Source organism: Haemaphysalis longicornis, unplaced genomic scaffold (assembly GCF_048455015.1).
Source record: "Haemaphysalis longicornis isolate Haplotype H1 unplaced genomic scaffold, Haemaphysalis longicornis Haplotype H1 scaffold_3, whole genome shotgun sequence".
Lineage (NCBI taxonomy): Eukaryota > Metazoa > Arthropoda > Arachnida > Ixodida > Ixodidae > Haemaphysalis > Haemaphysalis longicornis.
In genome coordinates, this window is record NW_027526335.1 from 225,465,493 (window position 1) to 225,486,275 (window position 20,783).

Below are 20,783 nucleotides of genomic sequence, written 5' to 3' on the forward strand. Positions count from 1 at the left end.
GGGCTTCTACCGGAGGGTGGGAGCCTGCTTTATTGACTCTATGCCCTACGAAATTCTGCGACGTCAGTGTGCTCAAAAGGCGTGATATTCACGCACACATTATCTCAGTAGGTGTGATTGAATTTCATAACGAATACCGCATATGCACGATTATAACGCGCCCCTTTTTGGTCTAAAAGTACACTTGAAATTTTTGCGCACATTAAATTCGCGCTCAAGAACGCAATCGGCTTTCAATGCTTCCCGTTTAGTTTTAATGATACCAGGAGCTGGATAAACAAGTTCATGAAGTACAACGAATTTTCTCTGCAGTAGTTGCGCGTATCAAGTAAGATGTCTTCAGCCAGGTACAGTCTATGTCAAAATTTTGTGGGCTACAGCGAACCTCGCAGGAGCAGGCGCGGGGCCAGCAGGGGCACTGCGGTTGGTGCTGTCAGCTGGTTGCGCTGCTAAAGAGAGCGAGGGAGCCTTTCGCTATTGCTTTCGTAGTGTTCAAAGAAAAATAGCTCAAAAAAGAGACAAGGACAGGGACAGGACGGCGAGAACTGCACTGGCACGACAAGTGTGGCGCGAAGTTCCAGCACTGAAACGAAGTGCCTCCACGCTAGCCTATACCCCTGTCACACGAGCACTTTCAATCGCGATTGAGTCGATCCGGATCAAGCTCAATCAATCCGGCAGCTTTAACCGAGCCCGATCGCGCTTGAACCCACTGCTGGTTTCCCAAGCGCCATTGAGATTTGCACTCCATGAATCGCCGAGCATGCTTCTTTTCATAGGTCTTGTCTGCGCTGGGCTTGGAATGGACCTTTTTCCTGTAGCGATCTGCGCATGCGCGGCCTGCCGGTCCGCCATTCTTGGCAGGCACCTCCAGCAAAAAAATTGGCCGCGTACCTGCTCCTTTCGTTGCAAATGTCGTCAAAAGACGATAGTCTTTTATTTATTTATTTGGATACCCTCAGGGCCCAAAGGGCGTTACAGAGGGGTGCGGGTTACATCTTGTGTAACATACAAGAAACAAAAGCAGCATCACAAACACAAGCTGAAAAAAGCAACGTAAAGATAAGAAATCACCACAACAGGTTGCTTACAGCAGATCGGAACGCAGCCTCATCCGTTATCGCTGCAACAGATGAAGGAAGGCGGTTCCAACTAACACAAGTGCTGGGGATAAACGAATTATGAAAATGCTTCGTATGGCCGGATGGAACGTTAACTTTGTACAGATGATCAATGCGTGCCGAAGTGTAAGATAGAGTAGCTGTTGTTTTAGAATGGGATTTTTGTGATATATTTTATGAAAAAGACACAACCAAAATAATTTCCTCCGATGGTCGAGCAGTGGTAAAGAAAGACTTAATTTCATGGCCGTAACGCTTGATGTGCGGTGATAATTAGAAAGAATGAAGCGCGACGCGCGATTTTGAACTTTCTCTATTTCTGCGATGAGCGATTCTTGACCGGGGTCCCACACAGAAGCCGCATACTCTAATTTTGAACGAACGAGACATTTGTAAAGAAGTAATTTTAGGGAACTAGGAGCCATATAAAAATTTCGCCGGATGTAGCCTAACATACGGTTAGCATTACTTACTACATAATCAATGTGAATTTTCCAGGATAGGTTAGATGTTAAGTGTACACCAAGGTATTTATAACACTGGACTGTTTCGAGAGGGACGTCGTTAACAAAGTAGTTAGGTGCAGCAGAGTTAGTTGGAGAAACGCGCATGCATTTGCATTTATTAATGTTAAGATTCATTTTCCACAACTTACACCATTCCATAACTTGGTTAATATCGGACTGTAAAGTGTTAATATCAGATGTATTAGTTATTTCCCGATAAATTACACAATCATCAGCAAAAAGGCGGACTGATGAACGGATGTTAGTTGGCAAGTCATTAATGTAGATCAAAAAAAAGTAAGGGCCCCAACACAGAGCCTTGAGGAACACCTGAGTGAACGGCAGACAAAGGAGAATCAACGTTATTTACAGTAACAAATTGTGAACAGTTAGTTAGGAAGCAGCGTAACCATGCAAGCACGTTAGTATCCAAGTTAAGATTACTCAGTTTAAGAAATAGAAGTTCATGTGACACAGTATCAAAAGCCTTCGCAAAATCAAGAAATATGCAGTCCGTAACCGACCCGCGATCTAAAACGGAGTGAAGGTCATGAGTGAAACATAAAAGCTGCGTTTCACAGGAGAATGATTTTCTGAACCCGTGCTGTGACTGACTGAAAAAAGAATTGTCGTCTAAGAATTTGGCAACGCAAGAATAGATGACGTGTTCCATGAGTTTGCATGAAATGGAAGTTAATGACACTGGGCGAAAATTGTGCGGGGAATGTCTATCCCCAGACTTGTGCAAGGGAACCACCCTCCCAAACTTCCAATCATCCGGAATACAGCCGGTTTCAAGTGATTGCGTGAACAATTTTGTCAAAAACATAGAACAATACAATTTTGTGTTGATAAGAAATTTGGAATTGATGTTGTCTACTCCACATGATGACGTAACTTTTTGTTTTTCAATGAAACGTACAATGCCAGAAATGTCAAATATAATTGGTTCCATAGAAAGTACGTCAAGTGGTTGGAATGCCGGATAAACAGTGACAGTCTTAACAGTCTTTATCGGCTATTGCGAAGTAAATGCCTCCCTTCGCTTTGCCGCTCACCTCTCATGTTGTTCCTCTTGCGTCGCGCTCCTCCCAAGGTAAAGACGTCAAAGGTTTGCTTAAATCATTTTAAATTTCCCGCGTTCCACTGCTCCAAACCGGGTGTCTCGATGCGAACGCTGCTGTACGGTGGAGACGCGCGTTAATCGAGGCGCCCTACTTCAACGTTTATAGAACCGCGTTTCCCTACTCCACGTGCGTTGCAAGCAGAACGTGGAACCTATCTAGTGAAACCTTGCGTAACTGTTGCCGGTTGATTTCTTAAAATGGCGCAAGAAGCTATAGTAGCGCGGGCGACAGTAGGCGACGGCGAAGTGAATTCTTTTTCTGCAGTTGATGAAGTATTTAATTTCGCAAAAGCAAGCATGTTTGATTTTTTTATAAAGGAACACTGCAAATATCACTTCTGTATTGATTTGCCGTCTCATATTTGTGTAATGTCTTGTTCTTCTTCAACAATGTTGACAAGTATGAACCTTACACCGGACATAGACGGGTAGATTTAGCTGTGACTATATAAGACTAATTGGCAGGCATTGTTTTGCTTTGGCCGGGTGGCTGAATCGAGTCACAGACAGACAGACGGACAGACATACAGACATACAGACAGACCAAAATTTCTGGGTTTAAGGGGCCCAAGAAAGACTATCGTCTTTAATAAACAAAAGGACGCGCCCCTCAGCTCGCTGCTTGGGGAGCGGCTCGTAGTAGGTTCCTACGTGCAAACGAAAAAAATTCCTCCGCATTTCCCCGAAGGGGAGTGTGAGGAAGTGCGAAGCACGGGGTGATGCTATGAGGGGGAGTTTGTTGAAGTTTGGTGGTATTTTGCCCGTTAGTTACATTAACACCCCCTCGTGATCACGTTCGGCTTAACACGCCTCGTTTGTCCCTCTGCGGAAATCTTGGTGAATTAACGTGTATGTTCGAGAGGAGGAGCCCACCGCACCGCAGCGCACCGCAGCTGCGAAGCGCCGACCGGAGTGAAGGGAGAGGAGGCGCAGTCACGTGAGAGAATGCAGAACTAGCGGGTTTGTAGTATCACGTGTACACCACGCAGTTATCAAGCCGCTATAACGGCGCTGAGTCGCCAACGCACACCGCTGACAACGTAGTTTGAATGCGTTAAAGATATAAGGCGCGTTACTAACACTGATATCAACGTCGCGTCCGTGGCTTAGTCGGTAGAGCGTCGCGCTGCGGCCGCAAAGTCCGCAGATCGAAACCTGACGCCGGATGCAGAACTAGCGGGTTTGTAGTATCACGTGTACACCACGCAGTTATCGAGCCGCTATAACGGCGCTGAGTCGTAAACGCACGCCGCTGACGACGTAGTTTGAATGCGTTAAAGATAAAAGGCGCGTTACTAACACTGATATCAACGTCGCGTCCGTGGCTTAGTCGGTAGAGCGTCGCGCTGCGGCCGCGAAGTCCGCACATCGACACCTGACGCCGGATGCTGTTTTTTTTTATATAGTGTAGTGGCCTGGCTGGCGCGCCGAGAGAGGGTGTTGCGAGCTGGAGAGTAGTAAAGGGGCTTTAGGAGAGTAGGCGAGGGGTGAGAGGAGGCGCTATGCGAGCGCGACAATTCAGGCTCGCTTAAGAAGTGCATTCGCACTTATTCCTTGCCAATGTCCCACGTGGGTATGTGCCATGTCAGCGGCCAGGCAGCGCGCGCCCATCTCCCCCCGTTGCTAAGGAAGACGAAAAGCGCGCGCACCCGCAGCTGTTGCTATGCGGACGGCGGAAGGTTCGGGGTCGCTTATAAAGTGCATTCGCACTTAAAAGGATTTCTAAGGAAAGGGGCCAAGGCGTTTGAGGCTGACCACGGTGCCAGTGAAGGGAGTAAGGATTTTTTAAAAAAACGGTAAAGAGACGCTTTGACTACTGCAGATTAGTCCCATGAACGTGCCCTTGCTACCGTGACATTCATGTGAAAGGCACGGGTGGCGGGTGGGTGCTACAGGGATTTCATGACGAGGATAAGCCCGACTGTTTCGGGGGCGTGCCTTACTGTCATTTTTAGTTCGCCGTGGCGGCCGCTAGGAGGACCGGTACTGCAAAGGAGGTCCATGCAGGAGGTACCGCTAGGAGGTCCATGCACAGGCGTACAAGCGCGGTCGGACGAAAGCGGCGATAGTATCGCCCCCGCTGGGTAATGGCACAGAAAGTGACTTTCTTCGACAAAACAGTTGCTAAAAAATGCTCTAACCGTATCGCACGAGGGATTCGAGAGGCTGAACTGATCAACAGGTTGGGACTGGCATGCGTCAGCTCGCCGTCCGTTGCACTGACTAAGAAGGAATTAAACTTCCTACACATGCGCAGCCGGTAAACAAGTAGTATAGTGTGTCCACCGCACATATATGTGTGTGTGCCTTTCTCTCAATACACTGTTGGCCCCAGCGCTCGTGTGTGTCTATATCTCTTCCTTACTACCCGTGTTCCAGCTGAGCTGTCGTCCCCTAATCATGTTCAACCAACAAGCCCAAACAGCCACTTTAGTGCATTCTGAAGAGCTAGGGCGCGAATGCGAGGCGAGACGCAAGAAGCAAGCAATAATGGCAGCATCTCCATTCCATAGATGATGGCGAGGGTGCGGAGTACAAGGACTCTAAATGACATCCAAGTTGCGCCCCGACTGACATCCGATTTCCGTCCCCACCGTCATTCGATTTGAGCCGTGAGTTGCACCTTGATTATTCCCTAAATGAAACCGCAACTAACGGCTCAAATCGAATTTCGCTTGATTTTCGCTTGATGGTGGTGTGCGCACGGATGGATGAGAACGCACGTTGAGAGGTCCTAAGGTACTCCGCACCATTACAGGCGAGGAGGTAAGCCATTTGATTCTCGGGTACTAACTTATGGTCGTAGCTCAATGGGTAAGACGACTGACACTATACCCTAAGCTGGGTAACCCTTAGTAAGGTGCACATTTTCGAATTTTTGTAACCTATAATTTATAAGGTACAAATGTAACCTATATTTTGTAACCTAGTATACACGTAAAGATTACTTAGTTATAGGTTACTTTGCAGTTTTTACCGTCCAAGGACACCTGGAAGGTGTCATGTTGCGTACCACGCGCGCTTTCACCGGTGACGCTGTGGCGAGCCCCCAATGGCGCCTTTCGGGCGGGGTAGACAAGCAGTGGTACAGGGGAAGATATGTGTGACCGCCCTCTCCATTGAGTAGTATGAACTCGGAAGGCCTCGGGTGTCTTTCTTCGTCCCCTGAATAAACAGTCGGCCACACGGCTGTGGCTAAAATTGAAGTTACTTTTATAATTACTAAAATGGCGGTGCCAGAAAGCTCGAAAATATTCTCTTATATATATATATGCATTGCATGACCTGTTCGATAATCATTACCCATTTTGTCACTCAAAAATAAAATGCTTTGTTGGGCGTGTTGGTTCATGGCTTCAAAAAATTAAAACGAGCGCAAAGGACGAGGACACAGAAACACAGTAGACGGGACGAGCGCTCGTCCCGTCTACTGTGTTTCTGTGTCCTCGTCCTTTAAGCTCGATTTAATTTTTTGACACTCAAAATTATTCGCGAATATTGGCAACGCTTAAGTCTTATGGACAGGCATAACTAAATTTGATGTTCGCATTAGCTTCGTGCCGTTTAAGAAACGAGCATCAAACATGCATGATAGTTCTTTTAGTAAATTGTGGGCATGAATTTGAGCTTTAGTTAAACAACATTAGGGTTTAGTGAAACCAAGCTTTAGTGGAAACATGCACTTGGTAGCATACTTCAAAAGCACGCAAAAGTTTTGATAACATAACCTTAAGCCAAAAATTCGTATGTGACAACTTAGGTGATGATTATCAAAAAGAATTGAAGTACATGCACACATGTTTGCACATCTAACAGGAGCACATTTCCTGAAGTTTGGCATGAGTAGTTTTGAACATTCACATTAATTATTGTGAAACACCTGTGGGTTATTTATTAAAACCAAAGCTGCGAACCACCCCAATAATATTATCGTCCCTTAATGAGCATTACACTTTTCCTATACTGTATTGCTTTAGATTTTCAGGTAAAATATGGCTTATTCATATATCCTTATTAAACAAATGTTGCGTGAACAGCTTCATAAACGTGGCCAAATGTACAGATTCTTTACATCAATATTTGCACGGATGTATGCAAAGTATTTCGAATTGTTTGGATACTGCCAAAGAAAAATGTTACAAAATCACTCTTTCATACAAAGCAGTGTTTATGGCTATATTCGCTACATTCTCATTGTCACTCAGAGTCTGTAATATTACACTCGCATTCATTTGTCTTTACGAATCCGTCTTTATACTTCCCTCTTAGGTACCTCTTTGCGATTCCACCTGAGTTGTGATTCCCACGCCAAGTTATCTTTTTTTATGCAGTACTAAGAAGTTTTTAGGCCGATTGTAATCTGTCTTTCGGACAAACTTTGAATGGGATTTAAAATTTCCTCAATAAAAAAAGGCACTCGGAAAAATTTAAAGATGTAAACTTCGCAATTTACGTAGTACACAAGCAGGCACGAAATCAGGGCACGCTGAAGATTTCCTGGGGTCATCTGAATAAGTTGTTCCCTGCTGCCGTAGATGTAGGTGTATATGTGATGGGCCGTCACTTAGATATCCCCACCTTGAAGAGCTATCTACAGAAAATTTCAGAAACAGAACAAAATCCAGTGCAACCATAAGCCCCTCACACCAAACCACAGGCATGTGAAGTACAAAAAATATATTGTACGAAAATGCAGACGGAGACCAGAGAATGAAATGAAAGGCCACACCAGAGATGGAGTTATTTACGGCCTTTCAAATAATTTCACATCATTTCAGTAATCGTTACACAGAGTAATTTGACCGCATTGTTCAGAACAAGCGAAGCCAGTGTAGGTATATCGGCCAACCCTCCCGAATTTTAATCATGCCGTCTTCCAGTTTATATCGCGCAATGTTTGTGCACCCAGGACAAGCAGAAACTTTGGGCGACGAGATAAACTGCGGTGCCGAACATATATTTTCGAAAGAGAAAACAAACATTACCGCGCCTTCATGTGGAATTACTAGTACACGCAACAGAGCGAACGTCGCACTAAACCCATTAAACGTGCTTTCACGATGCTGACGCCGTCTGCGTCACATTTTGTAGCGTAAGCTATACTGGCTGAGGTTGAGCAGTTTCGCGTGGGCCGTGAAGGGCCGTACTGCGCAAGCGCGAGGAGCATTGGATTGGTTTCGATCGGATCGGGTAGGATTGGATTGGCTTGACTTGGATAGGATTTGCCTTGGATTAAATTGGATTGTGTTGGATTGAAATCCAATTCAATTGGAGTCATCATCATCATCATCATCACCTGCCTATCTACGCCCACTGCAGGGCAAAGGCCTCTTCCATTATTCTCCAATTACCTCGGTCCTGTGCCAACTGTGACCAAATTATCCCCGCAAACTTCTTGATCTCATCTGCCCATCTAACTTTCTGCCGCCCCCTGCAACGCTTGCCTTCTCTAGGGATCCACTCTGTTACCCTTAATGACCAGCGGTTATCTTGCCTTCGCATTACATGCCCTGCCCACGTCCATTTCTTCTTCTTAATTTCTACTAATATGTCTTTAACACCAGTTTGCTCTCTGACCCACTCCGCTCTCTTCTTGTCCCTTAATGTTACACCTATCATTCTCCGCTCCATTGCCCGCTGAGTCGTTCTCAATTTAAGTTGAACCCTCTTAGTGAGCCTCCAAGTTTCTGCCCCGTAGGTGAGTGCAGCGATGGCTGCAGCGATGGCGTAGAGGTAGAACACCCGCCTCGCGTGCAGAAGGACCGTGGTTCGAATCCCGGTGCCAGACAATTCCCACCGGATATATAAAAAAAAGAAAAAAAAATCCGCGTATGATGGAATTGCACAAAGGGGCTTGGGGTGCGGCCTGACCCCGGCGACCATTGCCGGTAATGCACTCCCTCACCAGAGCAGGATTGGCCACCCTGGTGTAGTAACGGCCACAACCTCCCATGAATACGCCAACTTCAATTGGAGTGCGGGTGTGTAGAGAATTGAATCTGCACATTAGCCAGTCTGCGCATTCCAGAGGAGTGACGTCATAGCCGCAGCAGACGCGCTGGCGCCTCCGTTGCGCCGGAGCCGCTTGATAGCCGTTTCGCGTGGCTCCTGAAGATCCGTGCTGCGGGAGGAGTCATGCGCGAGGAGCAGTGACTGGGCTGGACTGGACCGGACCGGACCGGACTGGACTGGACTGGACTGGACTGGGCGGGATTGGATAGAATTAGATTAGATTGGATTTTATTGGATTGGAAATCGTTTTAGCAACAGTAAGCATGGTAATCAGCCAATCCTATAGCAACCAGGGAATAAAAGAATAACCAGCTGAATCTTAGCTCACGCTAAGTATATCCTGGCATAGCCGAGCTGAGCTACTGCTCATTTTTTTGCTGTACTTAAGCATTCCCCTTCCCCTCTCGTACTGGCAGTTTAGTTTTGAACAAGGATCCCATGTGAAAGCCGAAATGTTTTTCATACCAGTAAAGTGTTCTTATCGGTGGTTTCTTCCTCGGCTATTAGTAAAAAGGAATCGCCAACTTACATTTTTTCGTCGTCCAGATGTGTTGTGGGAGTGGATCCATCTTGAACTTGCACCTATCTTCATGTTGCATTTCCAGGAGGTCTGTATCTGTAATGATTCGAAGGGTTATTATGGTTAAAATGCAATAGGCTTTACATCTGGGCAGTTGGTATACATTCATAATGAAAGAACACCGCAAACTAGACAAAACCAAGGAAAAAACCCAACGCAATCACTCACTAACAACCGGAGCTTTCTTAAAGAGCTCTTTTTCGTTATAAGAGCTCTTTTCGAAAAAGAGCTGTTTTCCTTGTTGGCTCTGCAGAACTACCCATCTTGTAGAATAGCTAGATTTGCTCAAAAACTACAAAGCTCCATGCTGAGGACTTCGTTATGTAAATTCATAAAGTACTTGTAGTAACGAACTGATAGAAAGAGTCACTAAACATAAGACAAAATAAGATACGAAATATAACATCATAACACTTGAAGAAAGGTCCCGCATTTTTACAAGTGAGTCATAATTTTGTCTGTGCAGGCCTGGTTGCCATCTTTATGAAGAATATTTGAATGAATGCGTTTTAGTGTTTGAATTTTCATACCGTTGTTTTCACTGAAATCAGACTTCATTTGAACTTGCGTCCTACGCAGGGGAGTCCTGGTTGTCAGCTAAAGGAACACTGCCTGCAAGAAAAACAGTAGTGTTGATAAGTCATAGCATAGGCAGACAGATGCAACCACACTTTTCGAACAGCCAGGAAGCGATGAGGGTGCAGCACCAATTTTGACACCTGCACCTGTCTCTGTGTAACTTGGCCAGCCCATCCTGTAACCAAATTAGTCACAATTTCTGTATCATCAAAAAACAGCAACAATCAAGCAGCCTGCATGCTGGCTCATACATACCACCATTCTGTAAAGCCGCTTTACTGCAATACACTACGACCACGCCAATAGCACGCGAGTAAATAAACTACTTATTTGTGCAAATGAGAATATCAAACCCACTTAAGATGCTGAAAATGGCCGACTGTCTCAAAAATGACTAACACCAAATTTACCCACTCAAGAACAGAAATGACAAAAATGAAAGTGCTGTACATATGAAAACTTTTTATTGTGTGGTAGGGCAATGTTTCGAAAAAAAGAAGCTTGTCCTGGACAAAAGTGAGTTTAGAAATTTCGGGCAGCATTTAGTGGACTACGTTTCTGCAGCACACACCTTGTGTTAACCGGATATATTACTAAAAGACCAATAAACTAGACACCGTTCCGAATATATGCCGCAAGAAAAATGAACATTGCCCGACGGCTGAAACAAAATGATAATACCCAAAGAATAGCGCGATAATATAAGAGTTTAATGAAACAAATTTAATCGCTCAAACAGAGCTACCTGACAATTACATGGGCTCGTCAAGTGCACCCGATGCAGCCAACTGCGTAAAAAATGCTCAACCTACGACGAGGTAGCGCAAACAGAGCAGAAAGCAGGTCACGAGCGTAGTTCTCTGTTGCAATGTGCGGCTTGCCCGATCGTCCGCTCTAATCTGACGCAACGAACGCAAGCCCGTGATTTCAATCTATTGCCGTCGCGGACAACAAAAAACGTCCAGCAAAGCAACAAGTCAGGTAACAAAAATCCCTCTCGAAAGCTGCAATTTAAAATTGAAAAGCCCCCAGCGAAAAGATACATCCAATGAAAGCACGGATACCGTTACAGGAATATACTTACCGAGTTCGCTTTCACTGGCGCCGGGGCATTGGTCCAAAATGCGAATTTGATGCTGGTCGTAGAAGAACGGTCTGTGTAGCGCTGCCCGTCACAAACGAGCTCGCCGCAGCCTCCGTCACTCACGCCGACAAAGAAGTCTTGTAACAGCAATCCTCGCTTCATCGTAGGGGTATCACAGCGTAAAAAGGCTCGAGTGGCGCGAAAACGCGGCCACCGGGCCTGCGGAAGCCGCCATTTCTCTATATCCCGTCATGCAACAGAGAAATCAACGGCCGCCTGGAGATAAGGCGCAACGAACATCTCTTATAGGTTACAGGGCGTTTTATAGTTTACAACGTCAAGGTTACATGTCAGATTTTGTTGAAGCAACCTATAAATCGCTGACGTAACACTTACACCGCTTTTAACTTCACGCCTGTAACCCTTAAAATGGACTGGGATGACGGAAATATGAAATTAGCGCCATTGTAACCTTTATTCCATAGGTTACTTCCGTTTAGAAGTTACATTATGGGTTGATTTGATTGTAGGGTTTAACGCGCCGACGCAACGCAGGCGATGAGGCGCGCCGTAGTGGAGGGCTCCGGATTAATTTTGACCACCTGGGGATCTCTAACGTGCGCCGAAATCTCGTACACACGGGCGTTTTTGCTTTTCGCCTCCATCAGAAAAGCCACCGCCGCAGCCGGGAATCGAACCCGGATTATGGGTTACGAGGATTATAGTGTAGACTGTGTCTGGTCTACCAGGCACAGGCTCGAATCCTGCCGGTGCCTGTAATTTTTTTGCGATCGTATATGCTATCCGCACGGACGCGGACGGACATTGTGTGGTTCTAAGGTGCTCAGCATCCGAAAACGTTTGCTCCTTGCTGCTGTTCCACGGCCTCTAGTGCAGCGAGAAAAAAAAGCGTCCTGCGCACGAATAATTGCTGCATTCCGACGCCATCTGCACAGCGTACAGGCGGGAGGGCCGTTGTAGAAACAGGTTCCTGAGGCTACCCATAAACGTGATCGCCTTGTGCCATGCCACAGAGCCACCTAGGAGCGCACGGGTGCCCTGCATTTCCGGTGAAGAAAGCGGTACGATCCCGTCTCTTTAGTTTTCTCAGCCCGCTTTCCCCCAGAAGGCACACTTGCAACAAACCTTTTGTTGACCACTGACGTCGACCTCGGGGGCTGTTATGTTCCCGTCAGCGCGAGCCGTGGTATTTTCAGCCGGTTCCGTGGGCTCGTCGGTTGGTGGGCTGTGCACAGCCGTGGTCTCTGCAGACGGCGACGGCTCGACCAGCGCTTCCGTGGTCTCGTTCGGAGCGACCAAATCGTTGAACACGAGCAGGCGGCGACCCGGTACTCCCTTGGTATTTCCTAAAAACGGTTTTATGCACGGGCATGTAAGCAATGTGCAGCCATTAAAATATATACAATAAGTGGACAATGGCTAATCAAAATTAAAGTTTTTTTATCTTCCTGCACCTCAATTTAAGCGGGTGAATATTCAACAACGAAAGTTACTAGTCAAACTTCTGGACAAAGGAGTGAAAATCCTATGAGGGCTTGAGCTTTGAGCCCCAGCCCAAGCGAAAAACACTCCAAATGACGCCCATGAGTCATGAGAAGTCAACTGACACTTCAAGGATTGAACACACTCACACAGGAACTCATGACTAAGACTCATTCAGAACCCACATTCGTCACGTAGATATTGTAGCGTGAATCGAATGCGTAGGCTATTATTTCGTGCTCAGTTTCGATTTCAAACTCGTTTACGGTTAGAAACTATTTGGGCAGCTAACTCACTAACTGAGCTTGCTTAGCCGGCCAAGACTACCGTCATGTACAGCGAAGAAAACGATGTTTTTTTTAAAGCACAAGGCCCTTGATGCGTGTTGCATCTGCAGCGCAACAATGGTGCAGGTCCGCGGATGAGGCGGGAAAGGAAGAACGAGCTGTCGACAACGCTGCGTGTGCTCAGTTGTTTCCTTTTAACCTCTGCTACAGGGCAGCAAGGCACAACCCGTAGGAAAAGCTACCGTCACAAAATGGAACAACTTCACAAAAGACCACAAGTCCCCCATCGCGGGTACTTAAGAAAAATCCCGGGCCAATCCACTAACGTAAAACCTGGGGAGGGGCGAAGCATGCAGTGTGCGCCGGTGTTTCCCACAGCGAAATCGGGCGTAGCAGAAGCGTCATTGGTGGGGGGGTAGCTGAGGCGGTGGCACCCCTTCTTGCGTTGAACCCGATTTAAGCAATTAAATGATAAACAGACTGGCCGTAAGTTGTCTTCGGATCAGACGCCACAGCATGTTAAAGGCCAACTGCACTCAAAATTTTTTTTGTCCAAATAAGTAGTATATGCTCTTAAAATCACCATGGCGAAATCCTTAGCTTCGTAATCACAGAGAGCGCTAGGTACCGCCGTTCAAAGTACCTCCGAGCAGACGACGTTTGCACCTGGCGGAGAGTCGCCGTAACAAGTTCCGAGCGGCCTGTGACGGAGGTTGGGGAACCTGTCCCGTGAAGCTCGCGTTTCTCCGGCGACTTGCAGGGCGATCCGCCGGGCACAGGGATGCGTTCGCCCGGGGTATCTCTGCTACACCAGCGCGCTGTACCGGCGTCGCCATCAAGTGTTTAAACTAACCGCATAGGCAGTAATATCCCCCATTTTTCTCAATGCAAAAAAAAAAAATGATTAGAAACCTAAACCTATTCACGCGCTTGCGAACGTGTTGGAGTTAGCAAAACTCTTTTTACTTGAAAATAATATTTTTACTCACAGAAAAAATAGCGCGAAAGGAGCACTTGCCTTACATTTGTCATTCCTATTGCATTTACCACAGAAAAAAAAAAGATATATTATAAATTATTGACCACTTGCACTTCCGCGTCCAATATTGGCCTCATTTGGGCTGGCCCAACGCCACCTCTATCCTTTAGACATTTCCAAAAAATTTTCCACCCAAATAGAGTTCTTGTACACGCGGCTATAAACATTTGTGCTACTTTTGTCTCCCTAGCTAAGTGAACCAAAATCAGCTTTTCTCGTAGTAACAAATACACCCGCAGAAATATTGGCCGTCGTATTTGGGAAGTGCGAAAACTAAACTGCTCCTCTCCTAAACAATAGATTATATTTTTGTTCGATTCCCAAGTGAAGTATTTACTTTGAGCGTTATTGAAAGTAAAACGTTTACAACAGTACCTGTCTCTGGTTAAAGTAGAAAACAGCGGTAGATAGGAAGTGTTTTCGTGTTTTAGTGCGTCATTTAGCTCTGGAGGGGGGCTTATAGTTTCAGATCCTTTTTATAATTCGATTCTCGATGTGCACACAGGGGGAAAAATACTCGGCCGATATTCACGAAGCTGTTTGCATGTAATGTATAGTAGAAATAGTCATTTATCTCCGCCCGCGTGCGATTTGTTCCCTTCAGAGAGGGTGACGTGATAGCCGAGGGGTCGGCTATAATAAAAGCTGCTTTTCAATATTGTATACGAGCAAATAGCTTTGTAAATCAAGGTCCGTTTTCTACTTGCAATTCCAAAAATTGCTATTCCGGCAGTTATTATGATGGAAAAAATTACTGTCGGGCGGTCTACTTCATCTCGACTGATAGCAACGGGATGCCGGAATCGCGCCCAACTCCATTATCATGGGCAAACGTTAGTGGAAGTTCTGTGTAAATAAAAAAGCGAAACGCGGCGCTACCACGCGCATTTGAAGGCGGCTCTGGCGCGGTCGCTTCCGTTCCCTCACGTACGTCACGTCCGGCCGCCGCTATGGCCGCCTTTTCTATTCAGTTTCGGTTCCGAAAACGCGAATGTCGCGAGCCGTTTGCGTCGCGCGCGTTGGTGTTTGAAGCGCAGTATTTTGCATTTCGCACCCTTTGTATATGAACTGTTAGGTGACATTATTTTTACGTTGTCGAAAATTTGAGTGCAGTTGGCCTTTAAGAAGTGTGCTTTACAGAATAAAACCTGGCGTTTGAAGCCAATTTTGAGACGGCATTTAACAAGTTTCTGTTATTAATGCAAATAAATCCGGATAATTCCTGTAATTTACATAACCTTAAATCGTTACTTTATTTTAAACCAGTGTTATCATTATGCAAAAAAACTCGTTCATATGCAAAAAAACCTTTTCTTTACCTGATGTGATAGTTATTTCTGTTCTGCAGTGATGTACATCTTTTTTGTTGTTGTTGCGTGAAAATTGGCCACAAATTACCACTCGAAGCCGCTACAGCTATAGGGTTCCATGGCCCTGTCAGGCATGGGTTTGCATTTCGCCATGTGCCCCAAGGCAATCGTGAAAAAGTTATCTTTGGCAAAATTACCTCGAAAAAAATATAATAAAAAAAATGAATGTCGGGACTCGCGTGCGACTGCTTTATATGCCGTATTCTGTGCCGTCATGAGAAGGTTTCCTTGAATATTGTTTTAGGTATACCGTTAAAATTATGTTGCGTACCCGCCGTAAGTGCAAAAAAAAAAAAGTGTGCTTTGGTATTGTTCGGGTAAAACTTCCTCTTCCTAAACTTTTTCTACTCGTGTCACGGTCTCTATCTTTGGTGTGGCATACATCTGTTACCATTACACGCTTTTTGTGATTTGTCATTGTTTTATATAGCCAACAATTGTGTTGATAAAGTTTGCCTATGATGTCATTTGGTTTGTTGCATGTTTATAATTTCATTGACTGGTGGTTGAATGTGCGTCGCTAGTGCTGCTGCCGTTGTGTTACCTCAGGGACGGGGTTTCGTCAGGCGGCCCGATCGGGCTCGATCAATCGGGCTCGATCAAATGGGCTCAAACGACTTTTGCCCCGTTTGCCTCGGCAAAAGAATGGAAATTGTTCTACCTTGCACAGTGTACTCGTATTCTGCCTAAATAAACAAACAATAAATAAACAATACACTTGCTTTTTGACCATCGATTGACAACTTGATTTACATGACACCTGACGACATGAAATGCCGACACCCCGAGCCTCTAAAGTGCTTCACCCGTAAAAGAGCACCCCCCCTCCCCCAATCATTACTCAAACCCGCAAGCACACGAAACTGATCACTATAACGTAAAACCATACTATCGTAGACCCATCGCCTCCTCTACCTATGACAGCCAGGACGCCGCCCAATCCGCAGCTGTAAAGGATGGGCTGGGAACATACAGCTCACATATATAGCTCCCCTCACCCGTGTGGCCAAAGAAAATGTCGATGTCGTAGACATACGGAGCTGCAGTCAAGCCCGCACACAGCTACAAGGCCCCTGACTGTCGCGCTCCGGCTTTACTCCACAGCATCCTAGGAATACAAACACAGCAGCAAGGCATTTATAGAAAGACACCTGCACAATTACTTCACACCGACAAACACTTGCTCGAAGGCATCGAATTCGTATCCAGTGGCACCGCCCTGTGCATTCCCCACAGGAACGGTGGTTAAGGATGAACCCTTCGGAAGAAACGAAATCGAGGCCGGGCTCTTGTGCTAACGACAAGTGTATCGCCTAGTAGGCAACCCAAGACCAACGAACTTATCCGCAGGCTTCTTGAAATATGCTGGAAAAGGACGATGAAGACATGCGGCCCCTTCATTGCTAGTATCATTATCAACCTTGTGTTCTCTTATTGTCATCATCTCTTGCGTGTTCCAAAGAAATGGCTCCAGCCTCAGTTGCTTCATCCGGGACCTAAACGTGGGTGCAACGGACAACCAGATTCGTGGTTTCATTCATCGCACCCCCGCAACTGGTTCACCGCTAACGGAAATCGTTGCTGGTAACGCGCCTAGACACCGACGCAACATCGTACAGACCCCGCTGACGCCACGGGTCAACGAAAATTCGATCAAGCAAGCTTCTTGAGATTACGTATCGGGCGATCCTTCGGCTTCGAGGATGTCGCATGGAAACCTCACCAACCCACTTCACGATCGGTAAAACTTGCGCCTCAGGCGATGCTGCCATAAACTCGCCGTCGCTGTTGCATCCTAACCGATCACGACGAACTTCTACGAGGCCGCTGCATGTTCAATTGCTACCAGACTCCCTTTTCTTCGGCCCAAGAAGTGATAATAAATGAAATGATTGCGCTAAAAAGGGGGACATGGACGGAGTGAGGACAGACACACACGGCGCCGTGTGTGTCTGTCCTCACTCCGTCCGTGTCCCCCTTTTTAGCGCAATCATTTTATTTAACAATGGAGCACCAACGTGCCCAGGACGCTGCTCTTATTAAGTGATAATACGTTCATCAGCGAGGTTATCTACATAAAGCGTATTTTAACCGAGCGGTGTGTCTTCAGAAAAAGATTCACTTACGTCCCAACTAGCCGAACTGCCTGAAGGATCGGCCTCGTCACACACACACGTACTAAGTACTTTCAATTGTAGTCTGTGCAAAGAAATCATCGCTGTTCTGAATCGACCTCCGGGTTCGAATACGAATTGATGGTAAAACATTGCCGTGTTTTCTCAGGTATGACAGAACGAGTTCGATTGGAAATTTGTAATCGACACGCACAAAAAAAAACATATATACGCATTGTGACCTTGGGACACTGATACCTGCAGCCGATGGCGTGCACCGAAACTCAGAAGAGCCGACGTGCGTCCCATCCTGCGTTCGAGCAATGAGTGTCCTTCGGAGACATGACCATGCTCCCCTCACCGCCCTCCCCCCCCTTCCCGGCGCAACGACCCGCCACCCGCCAGTTCCCCGACCCAGCACCCGGCTCTGCCTTCCCTCCACGCACCGGCAGAGGGCATAAGAAGTCCCGCACTCCCGTCGATCGCTCTTTCGCTACCCGCCGTCCTAACGGTGCCGAGCCTCAACGTGAGCTTTGACTAGGTCGTAGTCCAAGGGGTGCCCGAAGCAAAACACGTTTGTTTGTAATTTATGATTGAGCATAGTTCCTGGTTAATTAACTGAATGAAATTTTGAGGAACTTTTGCCGGTGGACAAACATGGGGCTGCCCGTTTCCCTCCCGTAGAATCCCATTTGTATTGACAGCGGAGGAGAATTGCACAATTATTACAACTTCACTGTGAACCATGTAATTTTGAAAACTATATAAAACCCGTCGCTGTGTTAGAGTCGTCTCAGCGGCTGCCCCAGCGCAATGCGGCCATCAGGAGTGAGGGCTGAACTGCGAGTGAAGCAACCGGTCGTGGGCATCTGCAGCGGCTGTTGTGGAACGCGCACATACGCTCTCAGCCAGTTCCTACTAAGCAAAGAACGACGCAACTGGTGGAACTGCGTCGTCTGCCGCTGCTGCTAACCGAGCGGCCCGAACACCTTCGCCCAAAATATCGCATTACGGGGTATCGTAATCACCAGCCAAGTTTTTAAAGGAAATATAAGCTGTCTTGTAATGAAATATGGAGGCCCTAGGGCCTTTTTAATTTTGTATGATTTTTTCCACGCGCCGGGGGTGTGGCACGCAGTTTTACGCTCCCGGGGATTCGAGTAAGCTCCGCAACGTGGCGCTACGTTGGTTAGCGATGCTTCTCCATATCGCTCTGTCACCGGAGACGATCTGCTGGATCTTAGCCATGGACAGGTTTGCTGTAAAAATCGGTCGCAAACACTACTATGTAATTAGACTAAGCTCTATTTACTTCTCGTGTTTGGTTAGTTCACAGTGAAGTTGTAAAAGGTACTAAAGTAGCGTCTGCTGTTTATACAAGGCCTCCCTGAGAGAGAGAAATGTTACAGAAAAACGGCTGTAACACTTGTTTTAACAAAAATATAGCGAAACGAATTATTTGAGAATTTTGAGGAAGGTATGTTCATGTGTCTTTTTATAACATAGTAAATCACCATGCATGCCCCGTGCGCCATGGAGCAATACATGACTTCGCTGGTTTTCCATCGGCACAGCAGTGGAAGGGCTCCAATTTTGTTAGTCGCTTTTAACAGTGGCAGCCATTTTTTTACTTGACAACTACAAAAACGGCGTCTTTTTTCTTGCAGAATGGGGCACGTAAGCGGTAACGTATGGAGCTCGAATAATGTCCCACCGACACGAGCGCGTTGGCGGGGCGTTATTCGAGCTCACCCAAATGTTAAACCAAAGTTCGCGATCTGACCAAAGTGGGGATCGCGCGTGGCGCACCTTTTCCGACGGTGCGCGGTGCGTGCATGACGAAGGGCTGCAGGGCGGACCTGTGTGGCCGAGACGTCCAGCTGTCCGGCAGCGAGCGCATCAGGGAGAGGGCCAGCGCGCCCACGAACAGCGCCGAGGCGAGCGCCAGCACGGCCACGCACAGCGACCGCCCCCAGCGAACGCCCTCGTCGTCCCACTCCTCGGAAGAGCAGGACGCCGCACCGGCGCCGCCGTGCCTGCCCGCGGGGACGGCGGCCAACTGCAGCGACATCGGCGCCAGCTGCCGCGACGGGCCAGCTACTCTCGGGCCGGCAGATGTGGCGGCGCTATGGCTCGTCGCCGCCGTGTCGGTCTCAGAAGAGAGCCACCGACGCTCGCGGTGCTTCCGCGCTCCTCGCTTCTTCCGGCCCGACAGGTACTTCTGCCAGAAGGACACGATCTCGTCAGTGTCCTCACTCAGCGTTGACTGGCTCTCGGAATAGCGGCTGTAACGCGGCATTCAGCCCCAATATGTGGTCTCGCTTGTGATCAGCGCGAGTGGAGAATGGCGCCCCCCGAAGCCCTGTGATGCTGATGCTTCGTCCGTGATGCTTCGTCTTCTTCGTTGGTACATCATGGCACTCAACCTTCGTGTAAATGTTCATTGGGTATCGAAATTCGCAGGCAGCATTTGAACGGTGCCTGAGTAACGATCCGATTCACTTCTCCATGTCGAAATGACGCGGGCTGGTGGTATAGATGATGCCAACTGCGTGCCCTTCGCTGCGCTCTGTTGCCGCTTTGAGCCATTAACGACGAGGACGACGGCCAGTTGCATTGCCATGAAAACTTGTGTGCTTACAGTTTGTTCGAAGTGGGCACATGTTTACCAACACATTACTGCGCTTTCGCTTCGCCCTGTGGGCCACAGCCTTCTATCTGCGATCAACCGCAGCCCAGCGTGGTTTCCGCCCAAGAAAACTCGCATGCCATTCAACTTCTTCCCTACCCGCACTCTTTCCTTCTTGGACACTGGCCAGGTGGGTCTTGGAGGAAAACATTTTGTCGGTCGCCCGAGCCTCCACGGAGGGGTGGCTGGACTTGATCCTACCAACTAGGCTGTGCTGACCCGACATCTGAGTTTACTCCCTGAGGGAATTTATTGCGGCCACTGCACGCAATCGCGTCCCCGGGTCATGCGCTCCTTTCCGTCCCCGACCCCCCCCTCCCATTTCTCGTGGATGAAAACGCTGCCGTACGTCCATATCTTCCCCTAACCTCCCCGGACCTCTGAACAATGAAAGGAGGCGGTGTATCGCAAATGCGAGGCCACATGCAGCCACCGCCACATCGTCTGTTCCTCTGCGCGTAACACCGATAATGTGGGCGGACAGCGGCTGTTTCTTACAGATTTGGTAAAGCAAAAATGGCACGTTGTCGGTGCCTGCCCGTGCACATGTACGAGAATTTATAGGTCATGTACTGAGTATACTCAACAGACGGCTGCATAAATTTATGTTGTTGTTGTTGTTGTTGTGCCATCATCTTACCGCGGTAGTTCGGTGAGAGTGTAGTTTGTGTGCATATATCTGGTGTTTATCTAATGGTAAATCAACGAGCTCAGCCGTGACCTTCAATAGAACTTGTGCGTAAAGTTTGAACGTCATGCCCGATGAAGTCAAG

General features: G+C 47.4%; 1 protein-coding gene across 1 annotated transcript in view; it reads right to left on the bottom strand.

Annotated features, from left to right (window-relative positions):
* LOC144175738 (uncharacterized) overlaps positions 1-19,620 on the bottom strand; it is a 42,650-nt gene extending 23,030 nt beyond the window's left edge. The window contains exons 1-2 of the mRNA XM_077704767.1: positions 19,131-19,620; positions 12,155-12,375 (exon numbers count right to left, since the gene is read on the bottom strand). Coding sequence (XP_077560893.1) covers positions 12,155-12,375; positions 19,131-19,620 — 711 coding nt within the window. The remainder of the gene's footprint in view (positions 1-12,154; positions 12,376-19,130) is intronic.
* Positions 19,621-20,783: the final 1,163 nt, after the last annotated feature.